This window comes from Bos indicus, chromosome 8, assembly GCF_029378745.1.
Source record: "Bos indicus isolate NIAB-ARS_2022 breed Sahiwal x Tharparkar chromosome 8, NIAB-ARS_B.indTharparkar_mat_pri_1.0, whole genome shotgun sequence".
NCBI classification, from domain to species: Eukaryota; Metazoa; Chordata; class Mammalia; order Artiodactyla; family Bovidae; genus Bos; species Bos indicus.
The window spans coordinates 74774851-74789020 of record NC_091767.1 but is presented as its reverse complement, the minus strand read 5'-3'; the positions used below and the strand labels follow the sequence as shown (position 1 = coordinate 74789020).

At 39.9% G+C, this 14170-nt stretch overlaps 1 protein-coding gene and 1 pseudogene across 1 annotated transcript in view; one reads left to right on the top strand and one right to left on the bottom strand.

Moving 5' to 3' along the window:
• Positions 1-3229: 3229 nt before the first annotated feature.
• Positions 3230-4471, bottom strand: LOC109563167 (histone H3.3A-like; annotated as a pseudogene).
• A 398-nt stretch (positions 4472-4869) lies between these two features.
• SMU1 (SMU1 DNA replication regulator and spliceosomal factor) overlaps positions 4870-14170 on the top strand; it is a 32611-nt gene continuing 23310 nt past the window's right edge. Inside the window, exons 1-4 of the mRNA XM_019966401.2 lie at positions 4870-5026; positions 7940-8150; positions 9662-9814; positions 10893-11003. Coding sequence (XP_019821960.1) covers positions 5001-5026; positions 7940-8150; positions 9662-9814; positions 10893-11003 — 501 coding nt within the window. The 5' untranslated portion in view covers positions 4870-5000. The remainder of the gene's footprint in view (positions 5027-7939; positions 8151-9661; positions 9815-10892; positions 11004-14170) is intronic.

Genomic DNA, 14170 nt, shown 5'->3' with positions numbered 1-14170 from the left:
TTTATATTTTGGTAAGATAATATGGTATATATATTGTATATCTTATATCTCCCAGCAGGATCTAAGTGATACATAATTTAGTATATTAACACTTCTCCATAAGAATGTTCACACTAAAAGATTTTTAAAAGACTGCAAATAGCCTCACTTAAATTCAGGACAGATTTTGCTGCTAAATAACTTATAAAGTATATAAAACATATTCAATTTTCACAGTTTTTTAAATTTCAGAATTACAGATAAGGAATTGTGGACCTGTATTTTCATAAAATGGGATGATACAACATATGCTATTTTTTAGAGAAAAAGTAATCAATTTAATTATACCTATAATTGACTGAACAAATAGAAACTGAAGTGAAACCAAAGGAATTGCCATACTTCACATAAATGTTTCTTTATTACAAAAGATTTTATTTTCTAAAATATCTTTCCAAGGTTAAAAGATGAGAGTAAGGACAATAGTAAGACATTGGAGTCATTCTCTTGGTTGGAATAATTTCTGCAGGGATCTTCTCAACATGTGTGAGTACTATTAGACTCAAGGCCATCCAAATATTCTGTAACTTTTTATTTAGTATCCTAAAATTCAAATAACACAATCTACTCATATAGATATTTAAAATATTAATATAAAGCCTAATATGTAGGAAAATAAAAATAAATTAATTTGTTATAAAATATAGTGATATGGATTTCAATATTTAAATCCTTGGGCATTACTACTAAAGACATAATGAAGCAATGAGATGCTTGCTGTATGTATAATTAACAAGTTTAGATTTAATATAAATTATAAGAAGAGAAGCCATTCCATTCAAAATGATAGCAGAGGTGTGATGGACACTAGAATAAAACTTAGTATTAAGTAATTATATTGCTGTACACCTGAAACTAACAAAACGTTGTAAATCAATAAAAAAATTTTTTAAGTAATTATAGAGAAGACTTACTTGTATAAGCAAAATAGAGAAGTAGACTTAATGCAAGCAAGAATAACCTGTTAAGTACTAGGTAGAGAAAATGAAGGCATATGTTAATTGTTGAAAATGAGTACTGTCTTCTTTTCAAGGAAGCTGTTATAATAACTTTCTATGTTGCATCACGAGATGGGATAGTGAAAAAATATGTCAGAAATCATACCCCTATCTAGATATCTGACTACATGTTGGAGCAAATATTTAGACTCTTAAGACCTTTGAGATCTTGGAGACCATGTCTTTCACAAGTTGATGGGAAACTCTCAGATTTGAAAGAAGGAGAAGTATTTAAGAGTCTACAGAGAAGTTGTGTGGCAGACCTTTGGGGAAAATATCAGATAAGACTGAAAACCAGTAGAAAATCTCCAAATAAATCATTTCACTATGTAATTTTCACAACATAGATTTCTTATCATTGTGCTGCAAATTAAAAAAAATTGTACAGGATGGCAATAAAATATTTTTAAAAGTAATTTATATGAAATTCATTGATATATCTACATTTCATTTGACGCTACTAATTTAATGATGTATGGTTTCAAGTCTATTAAAAGAAGTCTCAAATCTCCCTTTACACATTTGCATCTGGTTTCATTCTTTTTCCAGTAATTGTACCACTGCTGTGAAACCATTTTCAACTAAATACTTAGTTGGAAAAAAAAGGCTACAAATAATTTAGATCTTTCCAAGAAGTGAGTATGCAAATCCTGAGTCTCAGTTTTCCTAATTAGATTAATTAAACTGTGTTTTGGCTTCAAAATCTTTCATTTATTTAAACTCAATAAACTTTTCCTGCAAATATTGCCTGGTTTGCAATGTACTAATCAGCCCTATCTTTTATTAATTTATTTAGTTTTAATTGGAGGATAATTACTTTACAACATTGTGTTGGTTTCTGTCATACATGAACATGAGTCAGCCATAGGTACACATATGAATTTCATAGGTATACATAGGAATTCCAGTTGAGCTATTTCAAATCCTAAAAGTTGATGCTGTGAAAGTGTTGCACTCAATATGCCAGCAAATTTGGAAAACTCAGCAGTGGCTATAGGACAGGAAAAGGTCAGTTTTCATTCCAACCCCAAAGAAGGGCAATGCTAAAGAATGTTCAAACTACTGCACAATAGCACTCATCTCACACACTAGCAAAGTAATGCTCAAAATCCTCCAAGCTAGGCTTCAGCAGTACATGAATCTAGAACTTCCAGATGTTCAAGCTGGATTTAGAAAAGGCAGAGGAACCAGAGATCAAATTGCCAACATCTGTTGGATCATCGAAAAGCAAGAGAGTTCCAGAAAAACATCTACTTCTGCTTTATTGACTATGCCAAAGCCTTTGACTATGTGGATCACAATAAACTGTGGAAAATTCTGAAAGAGATGGGAATACCAGACCACCTGACCTGCTTCTTGAGAAATCTGTATGCAGGTCAGGAAGCAACAGTTAGAACTGGACATGGAACAACAGACTGGTTCCAAATAGGAAAAGGAGTATGTCAAGGCTGTATATTGTCACCCTGCTTATTTTAACTTCTACGCAGAGTACATCATGAGAAACGCTGGGCTGAATGAAGCACAAGCTGGAATCAAGATTGCCGGGAGAAATATCTATAACCTCAGATATGTAGATGACACCACCCTTATGGCAGAAAGTGCAGAAGAACTAAAGAGCCTCTCGATGAAAGTGAAAGAGGAGAGTGAAAAAGCTGGCTTAAAACTCAACATTCAGAAAACTAAGATCATGGCATCCGTCCCATCACTTCAAGGCAAATATATGGGGAAACAATAGAAACAGTGACAGACTTTATTTTTCTGGGCTCCAAAATCACTGCAGATGTTGACTGCAGCCATGAAATTAAAAGACACTTGCTCCTTGGAAGAAAAGCTATCACAAATCTAGACAGCATATTAAAAAGCAGAGGCATTAACTTTGCTGACAAAGGTCTGTCTAGTCAAGGCTATGGCTTTTCCAGTAGTCATGTACAGATGTGACAGTTGTACCATAAAGGAAGCTGAGCGCTGAAGAATTGATGCTTTTTTTTATAGTTTAATGTATTTTAATAGCAAAGTTATAGGAACAGCACAGAAGACAGACAACATAAAAAACATGTACTTGCATGTAGGACAACTCAGTTAGAGAAGTATAGTGAATGGATGGAATCTACTGTATGATAAAAATGCTACAAACACCATATAGTTGCAGCAATAAGACATTTACTTGTTTTAAAAAAATCCAAATGCTGGCATTGTCCAGAAAAATTTAACAGGTTTATTTATAATTGTTATAAAGTTGAACTGCTGAAACTTGTTCACTGAAACATTTTGACTTTCATTAATGCTTTATATCCCCGCATTTATGTTAAAAATTCACACACAAATGAAAATGGAAAAACTGCCAATACCTAATTTCTGTCCCTTATTTTCCACTTGCAATCATGTACTTAGGTACCTTTTGACCCCATGGGAAAAAATATCTAACGTTCAGAACCACCAATAACAGGAAGAAGAGAATTTTTTTTTTTTTAAAGAATGAAATGTTTCCCATCATAGTGGATTCTTAAGCACATTCTTCACGTATGCGGCGTGCTAGCTGGATGTCTTTTGGCATAATTGTTACACGTTTGGCATGGATAGCCCACAGGTTGGTGTCTTCAAAAAGGCCAACCAGATAGGCCTCACTTGCCTCCTGCAAAGCACCAATAGCTGCACTCTGGTAGCGCAGATGTTTTGAGGTCCTGAGCAATGTCCCGCACCAGACGCTGGAAGGGAAGTTTGCGAATCAGAAGTTCAGTGGACTTCTGATAACTTCTAATTTCACGGAGTGTCACAGTACCAGGCCTGTAACGATGTGGTTTCTTCATCCCTCCAGTAGAGGGCGCACTCCTGCGAGCGGCTTTTGTAGCGACCGAGTTGCTTCCTCGGTGTTTTACCACCGGTCATTTGTGGGCAGTCTGCTTTGTACAAGCCATGGTATAGACACGTCCTTACTTACCCACCTTCTCCTTCGACTGGAGCTCGGCGAGCTAGAGGCGGCGCTGGCGTTGGAGAGCCACGACGGCGCGGTGGCGGCTGCGAACACAATTCAGAATTGATGCTTTTGAACTGTGGTGTTGGAGAAGACTCTTGAGAGAGTGAGTCCCTTGGACTGCAAGGAGATCAAACCAGTCAATCCTAGAGGAAATCAGTCCTTAATATTCATTGGAAGGACTGAGGCTGAAGCTCCAATACTTTGGCCACCTGTTGTGAAGAACTGACTCACTGGAGAAGACCTTGAGGCTGGTCTTGAGATTGAAGGCAGAGAAGGGGATGACAGAGGATGAGATGGTTGGATGGCATCACCGACTCGATGGACATGAGTTTGAGCAAGCTCTGGGACTTGGTGATGGACAAGGAAGCCTGGCGTGCAGCAGTCCATGGGGTTGCAAAGAGATACGACTGAGCAACTGAACTGAACTGATACATTCGTCCCCTCCCTCTTGAATCTCCCTCCGACTTCCTACCCCATCCCACCCATCTAGGTTGTTACAGAGCACTAGGTTGAGCTCCCTGAAGCATACAGCAAATTCCCACTAGCTATCTCTTTTGTTTATGGTAATATATATGATGCTCCTGAACTCTCAATTCATCCCACCCTCTCCTTCCCCCACTCTGTCCACAAGTCTGTTCTCTATGTCTGCCAGCCCTATCTTTAAATCTAAACTAACTAAAAATTTAAAAGGCAGTCCTTTAAGAACAACCCTTTCTTTAGGGAGAATGGAGAATTCTCTGGACCAGGCGCTTAGATTCAGACTTCTGAAAGGCCCTCGAAGCTCCGCCCCGCACAGCCCTGCGTGCAAGCCCCGCCCCGCACTGCCCCGCCCCACACGTAGTCCTCACTCCTCTTCCGTACACACCGCCTCCAGAGCGGGCGTCGTTGTCGAGCGGAAGTGACGTACGTGAGTCGCCGGAGGTGGCGTTGGTGCGTTGCGCGACTGGGCCTGAGAGTGGAGTGGGGCCTGCGCCCGGAAAGACAACGCTATGTCGATCGAAATCGAGTCCTCCGAGTGAGTCTCATGGTGTCGAATGTTCGCCAAGTGGCCGGACCGGGAGTCGATGAGTTGAGGGGTGGAAGCTGCTCGAGGGAGGCGTCCGAGAGGTTGGGGAGTGGAGGGGTATTTACTTCCCCACAAAGAAGCTTCTGGGATCTGACTGCTTCAGGGGCGGGCCCACAAGAAAGTAGCGAACGGAAAGCCCAAAGCCCGGTGGAAGGCGGCACGGGGCTAGGGGTAGGACGTGCCTGCAAAATCTGAGTTCTAGCCCTCGCCGACTCCTGATGCGCCCTGAGACTGAGCAGATGAGCCATCCAGTTAGGACTCCGGTCTCATCTGCACAAGGGGGCTGCACGCTTAGCCTTCCCTCTCTTCCTGCCCCCATTGAGCACGGTGGTTTGTTTCCTCCCCTGTGCTTACACGGCCCTCTGGTTTCTTCTGCCTAGCTCTTAATCTGGTATTGTCACCGTTTGCCCACCCTTCTAGCGTATGTCGGCGCCTAGGGGGCTGCTTTTCATCACAGTCTCAGTTCCTAGTACATCGTAGATGCTCAATAATTGTCTTTGAAATGAAAGAACTACTTGTTTTATCAGGTTCCGTGTGGCGCTGAATTTTGGTTGGCCCGTGAGCTTTGTGTAGCCACAAGGGAGGGACAGAATGTGAAATTGGGCCAGGAGAATGATAGATTTGCGGGAGAGGGGTACTAATGAGTGACTGAAGAAAGTCTCCAGTGAACTTCTCCAGGACTCCATCCTCTACTTGCTCTTGCCAACGCTTAATAATTAAATCGGCAGATTTAACATTTGCGTCATGAGTGTAAGGGAGAGGACTTGTCCTCAAGATCTGCCATAGGAGGAAGGGAGGTTTATTCATTCAGGAAATACTGAAGTCTGCTGTGTACCTGCTCTAGACCCTGGAAATATGGTAGTGAATGAAGCAGACCAAAGTCCTTGCCCTTATAGAAAGAGGAAGGAAAACAGCAGACAAAAGCAGTAAGTAAAATAGGCTTACAGATGGTGGTAAGTGTTGTGGAGAAAAGTAAAACAAAGAAGGGTGATGGAGAGTGCTGGCGATGAAGACAGCTAGGAGTTGGAAAGGATTCCGTACTTCAGACCCTGAATCAAAAGTGAGAACAGGTCATTCTCCCAGCCCTGAGCTGCTGCATGTTTTTTATTATCAATATCAATTCAAATCCCAATCTATCTCCAAAACTTTTAACTCTTATGTATTACACAAAGAAGAAAGTGAATTTGATTTTGGCTCTAGCAAATACGAGTTCTTTGCAAGCATCGTGTCTCATTTGGGGAGTGTAAATGGAAGTGTGCTGTGGGGAACAGTGTGGTGCTGGAACAGCAGGGATCCAAGGTGGGGTCTCTTAAAGGCCCATGAAAGAAAAGACTACTGTGAGTAGCAGTATTTAGTTCCCTTATGCAAGAACTATTTTTAAGAAGAGGGGGTTTGCTCTCCTATCCGGGCTATTGGAAGGACTGATGCTGCAGCTCCAATACTTTGGCCACCTGTTGCGAAGAGCCGACTCATTAGAAAAGACCGTGGTGCTGAGAAGGATTGAAGGCAGGAGGTGAAAGGGATGAGAGAAGGCAAGGTGGTTGGATGGCATCACTGACTCAATGAATGGGCATGAGTTTGAGCAAGCTCCAGGAGAAGGTGAAAGACAGGGAAGCCTGGCGTGCTGTGGTCCACGGGTTCGCAAAGAGTCAGACACGACCGAGTGACTGAACAATAACAAGATATGCTCACTTCCCACACTGCCACTTTGAATCTTCCTTTTTCCATTTAGCTCTGTTTCCTGGCCAAATCCTTATCTGTAAAATGGACATAAGAGTAAATGCCATCCTCATGGGGTTGTTTTGAGGAGTAACTGAATCCAAAATGCTTAGAACAGTACCTGATATATTGTGAACACTGGTCAAGTAAACATTGGTCATTGTTTTTTGATTATTTCTCTCCCAGGCAAGAGAATAGACTAAATTCCAATTTGAAATCTCTTCCAATCTGGACAGTGTGACCCCTGATACTCGTGCTGTCCAGTAGAAATTTGCATGAGCCATATGTGTACTTCTAAGGCAAGAGAAGAACAGTGTAGTACAGCAATGTACATGAACTTTTACTGTCTGTATGGAAAATTATTCACCAGGCTCCTTAATACTAAGCCAAAGATTAAGAAGTTTTAATTGTATATATATTTAACTTGTAAGTTTTCTGTCACATGCTGAAAATGTTGCTTGTTCTCTCAATATTTGGAGATTGTCTGGGTTCTCTTTCCCGTGGGAAAGTGTATTCACATGTTTTTATTTCACTTGTCCTGAAATTTTGGTAATAATGGCAGTGGGTAGGTGTTATTTTTGTGAGGACACATAACTTTGTTTTGAATTTACATCTAATATAGCTCTACTTATTTGTGTTCAACAAATCCCTGTTAAAAAGGTCTCAATTCATATTTTTTTGCTGTCATTTAAAAATGGACCAAACCATCCAGTCATTTAGAGTATTCTGTGTCAGTGACTAGACTAGGTTTAAAATATTTTCCTAAAGTGTGCAACAGTGGACTCATATGAATTAACAAGAAACTTGGCATAGTAAAAAGATCTCTGACCTTGCAAGTATGAGAGTCTTCTTGGTACTATCTTGTTTTCTAACTGACTTTGAGACACGGGACAAGTTATTTCCCCTCACTGAACCCCAGTTCTACTTACGAGTTCGAAGTAGGAACTGGATGATCCCCAGGGTCTTCTGTAACTCAGATTCTATGGTGTGGGGGGTGAGGGAGGGAAGGTTTTACTCATGTGATAAATGGAAAGCAGGTAATGAAGGGAGGATGGCTGCAGAGAAAAATAAACTGGGCCTAGTTTTGTGGCACCTTTGGTGAGTGAGGATCCGTGAGCTGAATGACATGCTTGCTTCTTTCAGTGTGATCCGGCTCATTATGCAGTACCTCAAGGAGAACAGTCTACATCGGGCGCTAGCCACCTTGCAGGAAGAGACGACTGTGTCTCTGAATACAGTGGACAGCATTGAGAGTTTTGTGGCTGACATTAATAGTGGCCATTGGGATACTGTTTTACAGGCTATACAGTCTCTGAAATTGCCAGACAAAACCCTCATTGACCTCTATGAACAGGTAAGAGTGGGGATGATGCTGATTCCTGGACCTGGGTTTATTGTGGGCCTCCCTGACCAGAGAGCATCCGTAAGGATTTCTGCAAGTCTTTTGGGCTGTCACAGCCCTTAAAATTTACTTTCAAAGCTTGAGTGTTACTCTCTATTTTTTTTTAATGTTTATTTTATTTATTATTTATTTATTTGGCTGCACTGAGTCTTAGTTGTGGCATGCGGGATCTAGTTCATTGATCAGGGATTGAACCAGGGCCCCCTGCATTGGGAGCGTGGAATCTCAGCCACTGGGCCAACAGGGAAGTCCCAATATTCCGTATTTTTATCTCTCTTCTTGGAAAAGCCAAGATTTCCCCCAAATTGATATTATTTCTCAAGTAACCATTAAATGATCTATTCTAACATCAACCATTCGTACACCAAATAGTGTACTGAAGTTTAGTTCTGACACTAACCTCCACTAACCAACCACTAACTTGTTGGTGTAGACCCCACAAGTTAAGGGCTCAGTCCTCTATAGGACTGTCTTTATTTCACACACCAGGAGTACGTTGATGTCTTGGGCCACCCACGCTTCTGACCAACTGGCCACAAATTTAAGGGTCCTCATGACCCACTCAGAATTGATATTTCAGTAGAATGACGCAGAACTCAGAAAATGATACAGTGATGATGGCAGTTTTATTATCAAGGCAAGAGATCAGTACCAGCCAAATAGACATATAGGGTAAGGTTTGGGAGGGTACTGAACCAGAGTTTCCAGTGCCTTCTCCCCATGGAGTTAGAGTTAGTCTGTCGCCTGGCATTGAAGTATTCATCAACCAGGAAGCTCCAGAGTTTTTCATTCAACCCCCAGTTCTTTGACTTTCTTTGGGGTTGGGCTGGTTCAAAGTATCAACAACCCTCAAATCATGTCGTTGGTCCTAGTGGTAACCAGCTCCTATTCTGAGCCATCTTCGTAGTGCTTAACTAGGTGTGATGCAGAGGGCTCATGAATAGCAAGGGTATTCATCAGTGGGGAGATTCCAAGGTTTTTAGAAGCTCTATGCCAGGAAACCAGCACATAGATCATAAAATTGCTTATCTGTACAACAGAACCAAGTAGACTTTCTGGAAATAAGAATGTTGTGTGGTTTGAAGTAAAAATAGGGAAATGGGTTTGTTTCTTTAAAATCCATGTGGGTTTAGTAATTCTAAAGAAAGTTTTGGTAACAGAAGGACAGTTTCTCTGGAGCCCATGGATGTAGTTCCATCTTTAGTTTTCTTTAGCATCTTACATTTGGAATAAGAGACCTGAGAGGAGGGGAGATTGGTAGATAAAAGGGAAGGATGGAAGTTATTATTGTATAACTACTTTAGTTGTCTGTGTGAAATTGCCTATAGAAAGGGAAAGGGGCATTTCCTGGTTTGTGATTTGGAAATCACTTTGGCAGACCATTTCTGTGTCAGAAATTGTACTGAAAAAGAAAACAAGCTAAGAGAATGCATTGAAACTGCCACTTTCTTTCAATTTTACAGGTTGTTTTGGAATTGATAGAGCTCCGAGAATTGGGTGCTGCCAGATCTCTTCTGAGACAGACTGACCCCATGATCATGTTAAAACAAACACAGCCAGAGCGGTATATTCACCTGGAAAACCTCTTGGCCAGGTCTTATTTCGATCCTCGAGAGGTAAGACTGATAATGAAAAGAAACTGCTGTTAACTTTGAAAATGTGCAATACTGTGATCTTTTTTTAAACTATGTTATTGGATACTTTTTGTAATTTTGATATAATTTTTACAATGATACTTTTTTGTTTATTTACATTGGTTGAAATTTGCATATGTTAAAGAGGGTAGTCTTGTTCAATTTTCTGAGTATTTGAGGCCTTCTCTACTGCACACACCCTATCATATAGGATTATGTGTTCAGCAGAAAGTTTATTCTGGTGTTGTTTCCATTATTGGCCTAAGTACCTGCCCAGAAGCCCTGCTCTACTGTTGGTGTGTTCACTGTGCATTTGTGTCCTTAGCTCTTAACCACTGCAGTTTCCTTGCAGTTCTTTTATTTCTTAAAAGCTTATGTTTCTGCTTCTCAGCTGCTTATGCTCCTGGTAGAGCATTATGATTGATACTCTTTTATTCTTCAAAACCCTTAGATATAGTTTCATCCTTTCTCAGCCAGCCTTTTAGCAGAAGCTTGTCTAACTAGGAGGAAGAAGAATTTAATAGGCCCTGAGTAACAGGAAGTTAGAGTAAACTCAAGAAAACCATGAGGATAAAGGAAGGAGTTTATATTGCCAGGATAGAATTTAAGTTAGAGTTGTTAAAGAACTTCTGGGCTGGGAGTCATTTGATTGAAAGAAATTACTAAAGAATGTGAAAGAATCCTTGGCTTTGCAGATTTTTAAAAAACTGAAAAAACAACTCTGGCTTTTACATAGTTTATTATTATTGACATATATTTATTATTATGAGACTCTGACATATATTTATTATTTATTATTATGAGACTCTTCAGAAATAACAGTGTGGATTGGCTGACCTCAGTTCTGTCTCAGCTCATACTTTCGAAATGCAAGTGGGTAGAATTGAGATGTCATTTTAAAAAACTAATTGATTAATCCCCTGTTTAACTGGGTAGTTTCTTTTTATCTTTTGTTTTTTGAATGTTTCTGCTTCATTACTGTTGTTAATTTTAAAAAATAAGCACATTTATATCTTTTTCCATTTCTTGGAAATGATGCTATGCCCCTTTCCTTTTTCAGGCATACCCCGATGGCAGTAGCAAAGAGAAGAGAAGAGCAGCCATCGCCCAGGCCTTAGCTGGGGAAGTCAGCGTGGTGCCTCCATCTCGTCTCATGGCATTGCTGGGTCAGGTAATTAAAGTCTTTGGAACTGAAATTCCTGTGAACTCCTGGTAATGTTTCGTGTGTATAAACTCTATGTATGAGCTAAAGAAATTAACCTAAGAACTGGGAACTATCTATAGAACTGCTTGTACAGATAGCTGTGCCATGCCACATTCATCTTTCCTGGGAGTGGTAGTGCAGATTAGTGGTTAAGGGCATACACTCTGGAGACAGATTTAGAGTAACAATAAAATTTATTGTCCTGTCTTGACATTGTTGATCATCGTGTCAGAACACTGGAACAAATATTTGCCATGGTTAGAATCTGAGCTCTCTCACTTACCAGCTATGCAGTATTGGACACATTACCTAACTTTTTTGATCCCATTTACTCATCATGGTGTTGTACTAAGGATTAAATGAGATAAAATGTACTTAAAGCAATTGTATATTGACTGGCACCTTGTTAAATACGCAGTAAATGGTAGCTGCCAGTGGTGTTTCTTTTTTATTTTTTTAAGCAGTAGTAGTAGTAGTAGCATTGTCATTATTATTTCTAAAGCTATCTAGAGTGATGGATGTTACATAAATAGCAGAGTTACAAGTCATTAATAGAGATGTAAATATCCTGTTTACACTCAATTTGCATTTTGAAAGGGGCCAAAAAGCTACTGCTAGAGGCTTACAGTGTGTCTGAAATTCAAAAATAAGCTGCTTTATTTCTTAATTTACTTTTTATCGAAGTGATAGATGGGTATAATTGAAGTAGTACCTCAGGGTTTTTAGAGCTTCCTTGGTGGCTCAAATGGTAAAGAATATGGCAGGCCACAGTTCATGGGGCCGCAGAGTCAGATACGACTGAGTGACTAACACTTTGACTTCTCGGGGCTTTTAGTGAGAAAATAGTTCCATCTGCCGTTTTCCACCTTCTTACTTCCCACAACCATTTTTAACTCTGGCATTTACCTTTGTAGCTGAATATCATGCTTATAATGTCATAGTTTGATTTTTTTTTAGAAAAAGTTTTAAACATTAACTGTTGACTTTAGTGGAAGTTGATTTCTCACTTACCTGTTCCCCACAACATGCACACATTCTTCTTTCTCTGGGTTTTCAGTACAGTTATATGACAACTTTTGGTTAAATCATTTCAATGTTTACATTATCTTTACATCAATATTGCTCATAGACAAAAAAATAACTAATTTCTTACATAATTTTGTTGATTCTTTGCAGCAATTGCTTAATTTCTTTCTTTTGCCTAGTTTTCTGTGTAACTTTTGCTTCTTCATCCTGTATCGTTCCAATGTGTAAGAATTCTCTCTTTCCCCCTGCTTGCTGATATTTTCCCTGAGGCCCTTCTCTATCTTGTTCTCATGGTTTTCTGCATAGTGATTGTACTGGGAGTTCTTTCATCTTCATATTGAGAGTTTTGGGTCATATTTTTCAGAAATATGTTTTCCTTCTCATAGTTTAGAACCTTGTTTTAATGGAGTACTTCTGGTAACTTCCTAAGAAAGGGTACACAGGGGTAAATTTTTGAGAGTTTGCTTGTGTAAGCAATGTCTCTTACCTCTTTTTTTTTTTTTGAAGGTTTTAATTGTTTATTCTGAAATACAAGAAAAGTCATAAGAATCCTACCACCCAGAGTTTACATATGCATGTTAACAAATTGTTTTGTTTCATAGAATTTGTGCATCTTTTTTAATGTATATATGAAATATTTTTAATGTTAAGGTCTAATAAAAAAACTTTTTTTTACTATAGTTAAGAGGTAGTCACATTCAGAATTTCTACAGAAGATAATATCAGGAGAGGCCATGTGTACATTCATTCTACAAGTATTAAGCACCCGATATGTGCCAGGCATTGTTTAGATACTTGTGATATATCCATGAAATAAAGATGTTTTTCTTGGAGGAGTTTATATTCTTGTAGCAAAGACGGACACTAAATAGTAAACAGCATTTTATGGTATGATAGAAAGTAATGACTGTTGTGCTTAGTCGCTCAGTTGTGTCCAACTCTCTGTGGCCCCATGGACTAGCCCGCCAGGCTCCTCTGTCCATGAGATTATCCAGGCAAGAACACTGGAGTGGCTTTCCATGCTGTCCTCCAAGGTATCTTCCCAACCCAGGGATCGAACCCAGGTCTCCTGCATTACAGCCAGATTCTTCACTGTCTGAGTCACAAGGGAAGCCCAACAATTATTAGGATAAATTAAGAAACTTACAGGAGATTAGGAGAAGTGAGGCATGGTAAGTACATAGGCAGGTTGCAGATGTTTGCCAGGGGAGAGTGTTCAGTTCAGTTCAGTCGTTCCGTCGTGTCCAACTCTTTGCAACCCGATGGTCTGCAGCACGCCAGGCCTTCCTGTCCATCACCGACTCCTGGAGTTTACTCAAACTCATATCTGTTGAGTCGGTGATGTCATCCAACCATCTCGTCCTCTGTCATCCCCTTCTCCTCCCGCCCTCAATCTTTCTCAGCATCAGGGTCTTTTCAAATGTCAGTTCTTCGCATCAGGTGGCCAAAGTACTGGCGTTTCAGCTTCAGCATCAGTCCTTCAATGAATATTCAGGACTGATTTCCTTTAGGATGGACTGATTGGATCTCCTTGCAGTCCAAGGGACTCGCAAGTGTCTTCTCCAGCACCATAGTTCAAAAGTATCAATTTTTCGGCATTCAGTTTCTTTATAGTCCAACCCTCACATCCATACATGACTACTAGAAAAACCATATCTTTGACTAGACGTACCTTTGTTGGCAGAGTAATGACTCTGCTTGTTAATATGCTGTCTAGGTTGGTCATAACTTTTTTCCCAAGGCTCAAGTGTCTTTTAATTTCATGGCTGCAGTCAACATCTGCAGTGATTTTGGAGCCCCCCAAAATAAAATCTGTCGCTGTTTCCATTGTTTCCTTATATATTTGCCATGAAGTAATGGGACCAGATGCCATGATCTTAGTTTTCTGAATGTTGAATTTTAAGCCAACTTTTTCACGCTTCTCTTTCACTTTTCATCAAGAGGCTCTTTAGTTCTTCTTCATTTTCTGCCGTAAGGGTGGTGTCATCTACATATCTGAGGTTATCGATATTTCTCCTGGCAATTTTGATTCCAGCTTGTGCTTCATCCAGCCCAGCGTTTCTCATGATGTACTCTGCATAGAAGTTAAAATAAGCAGGGTGACAATA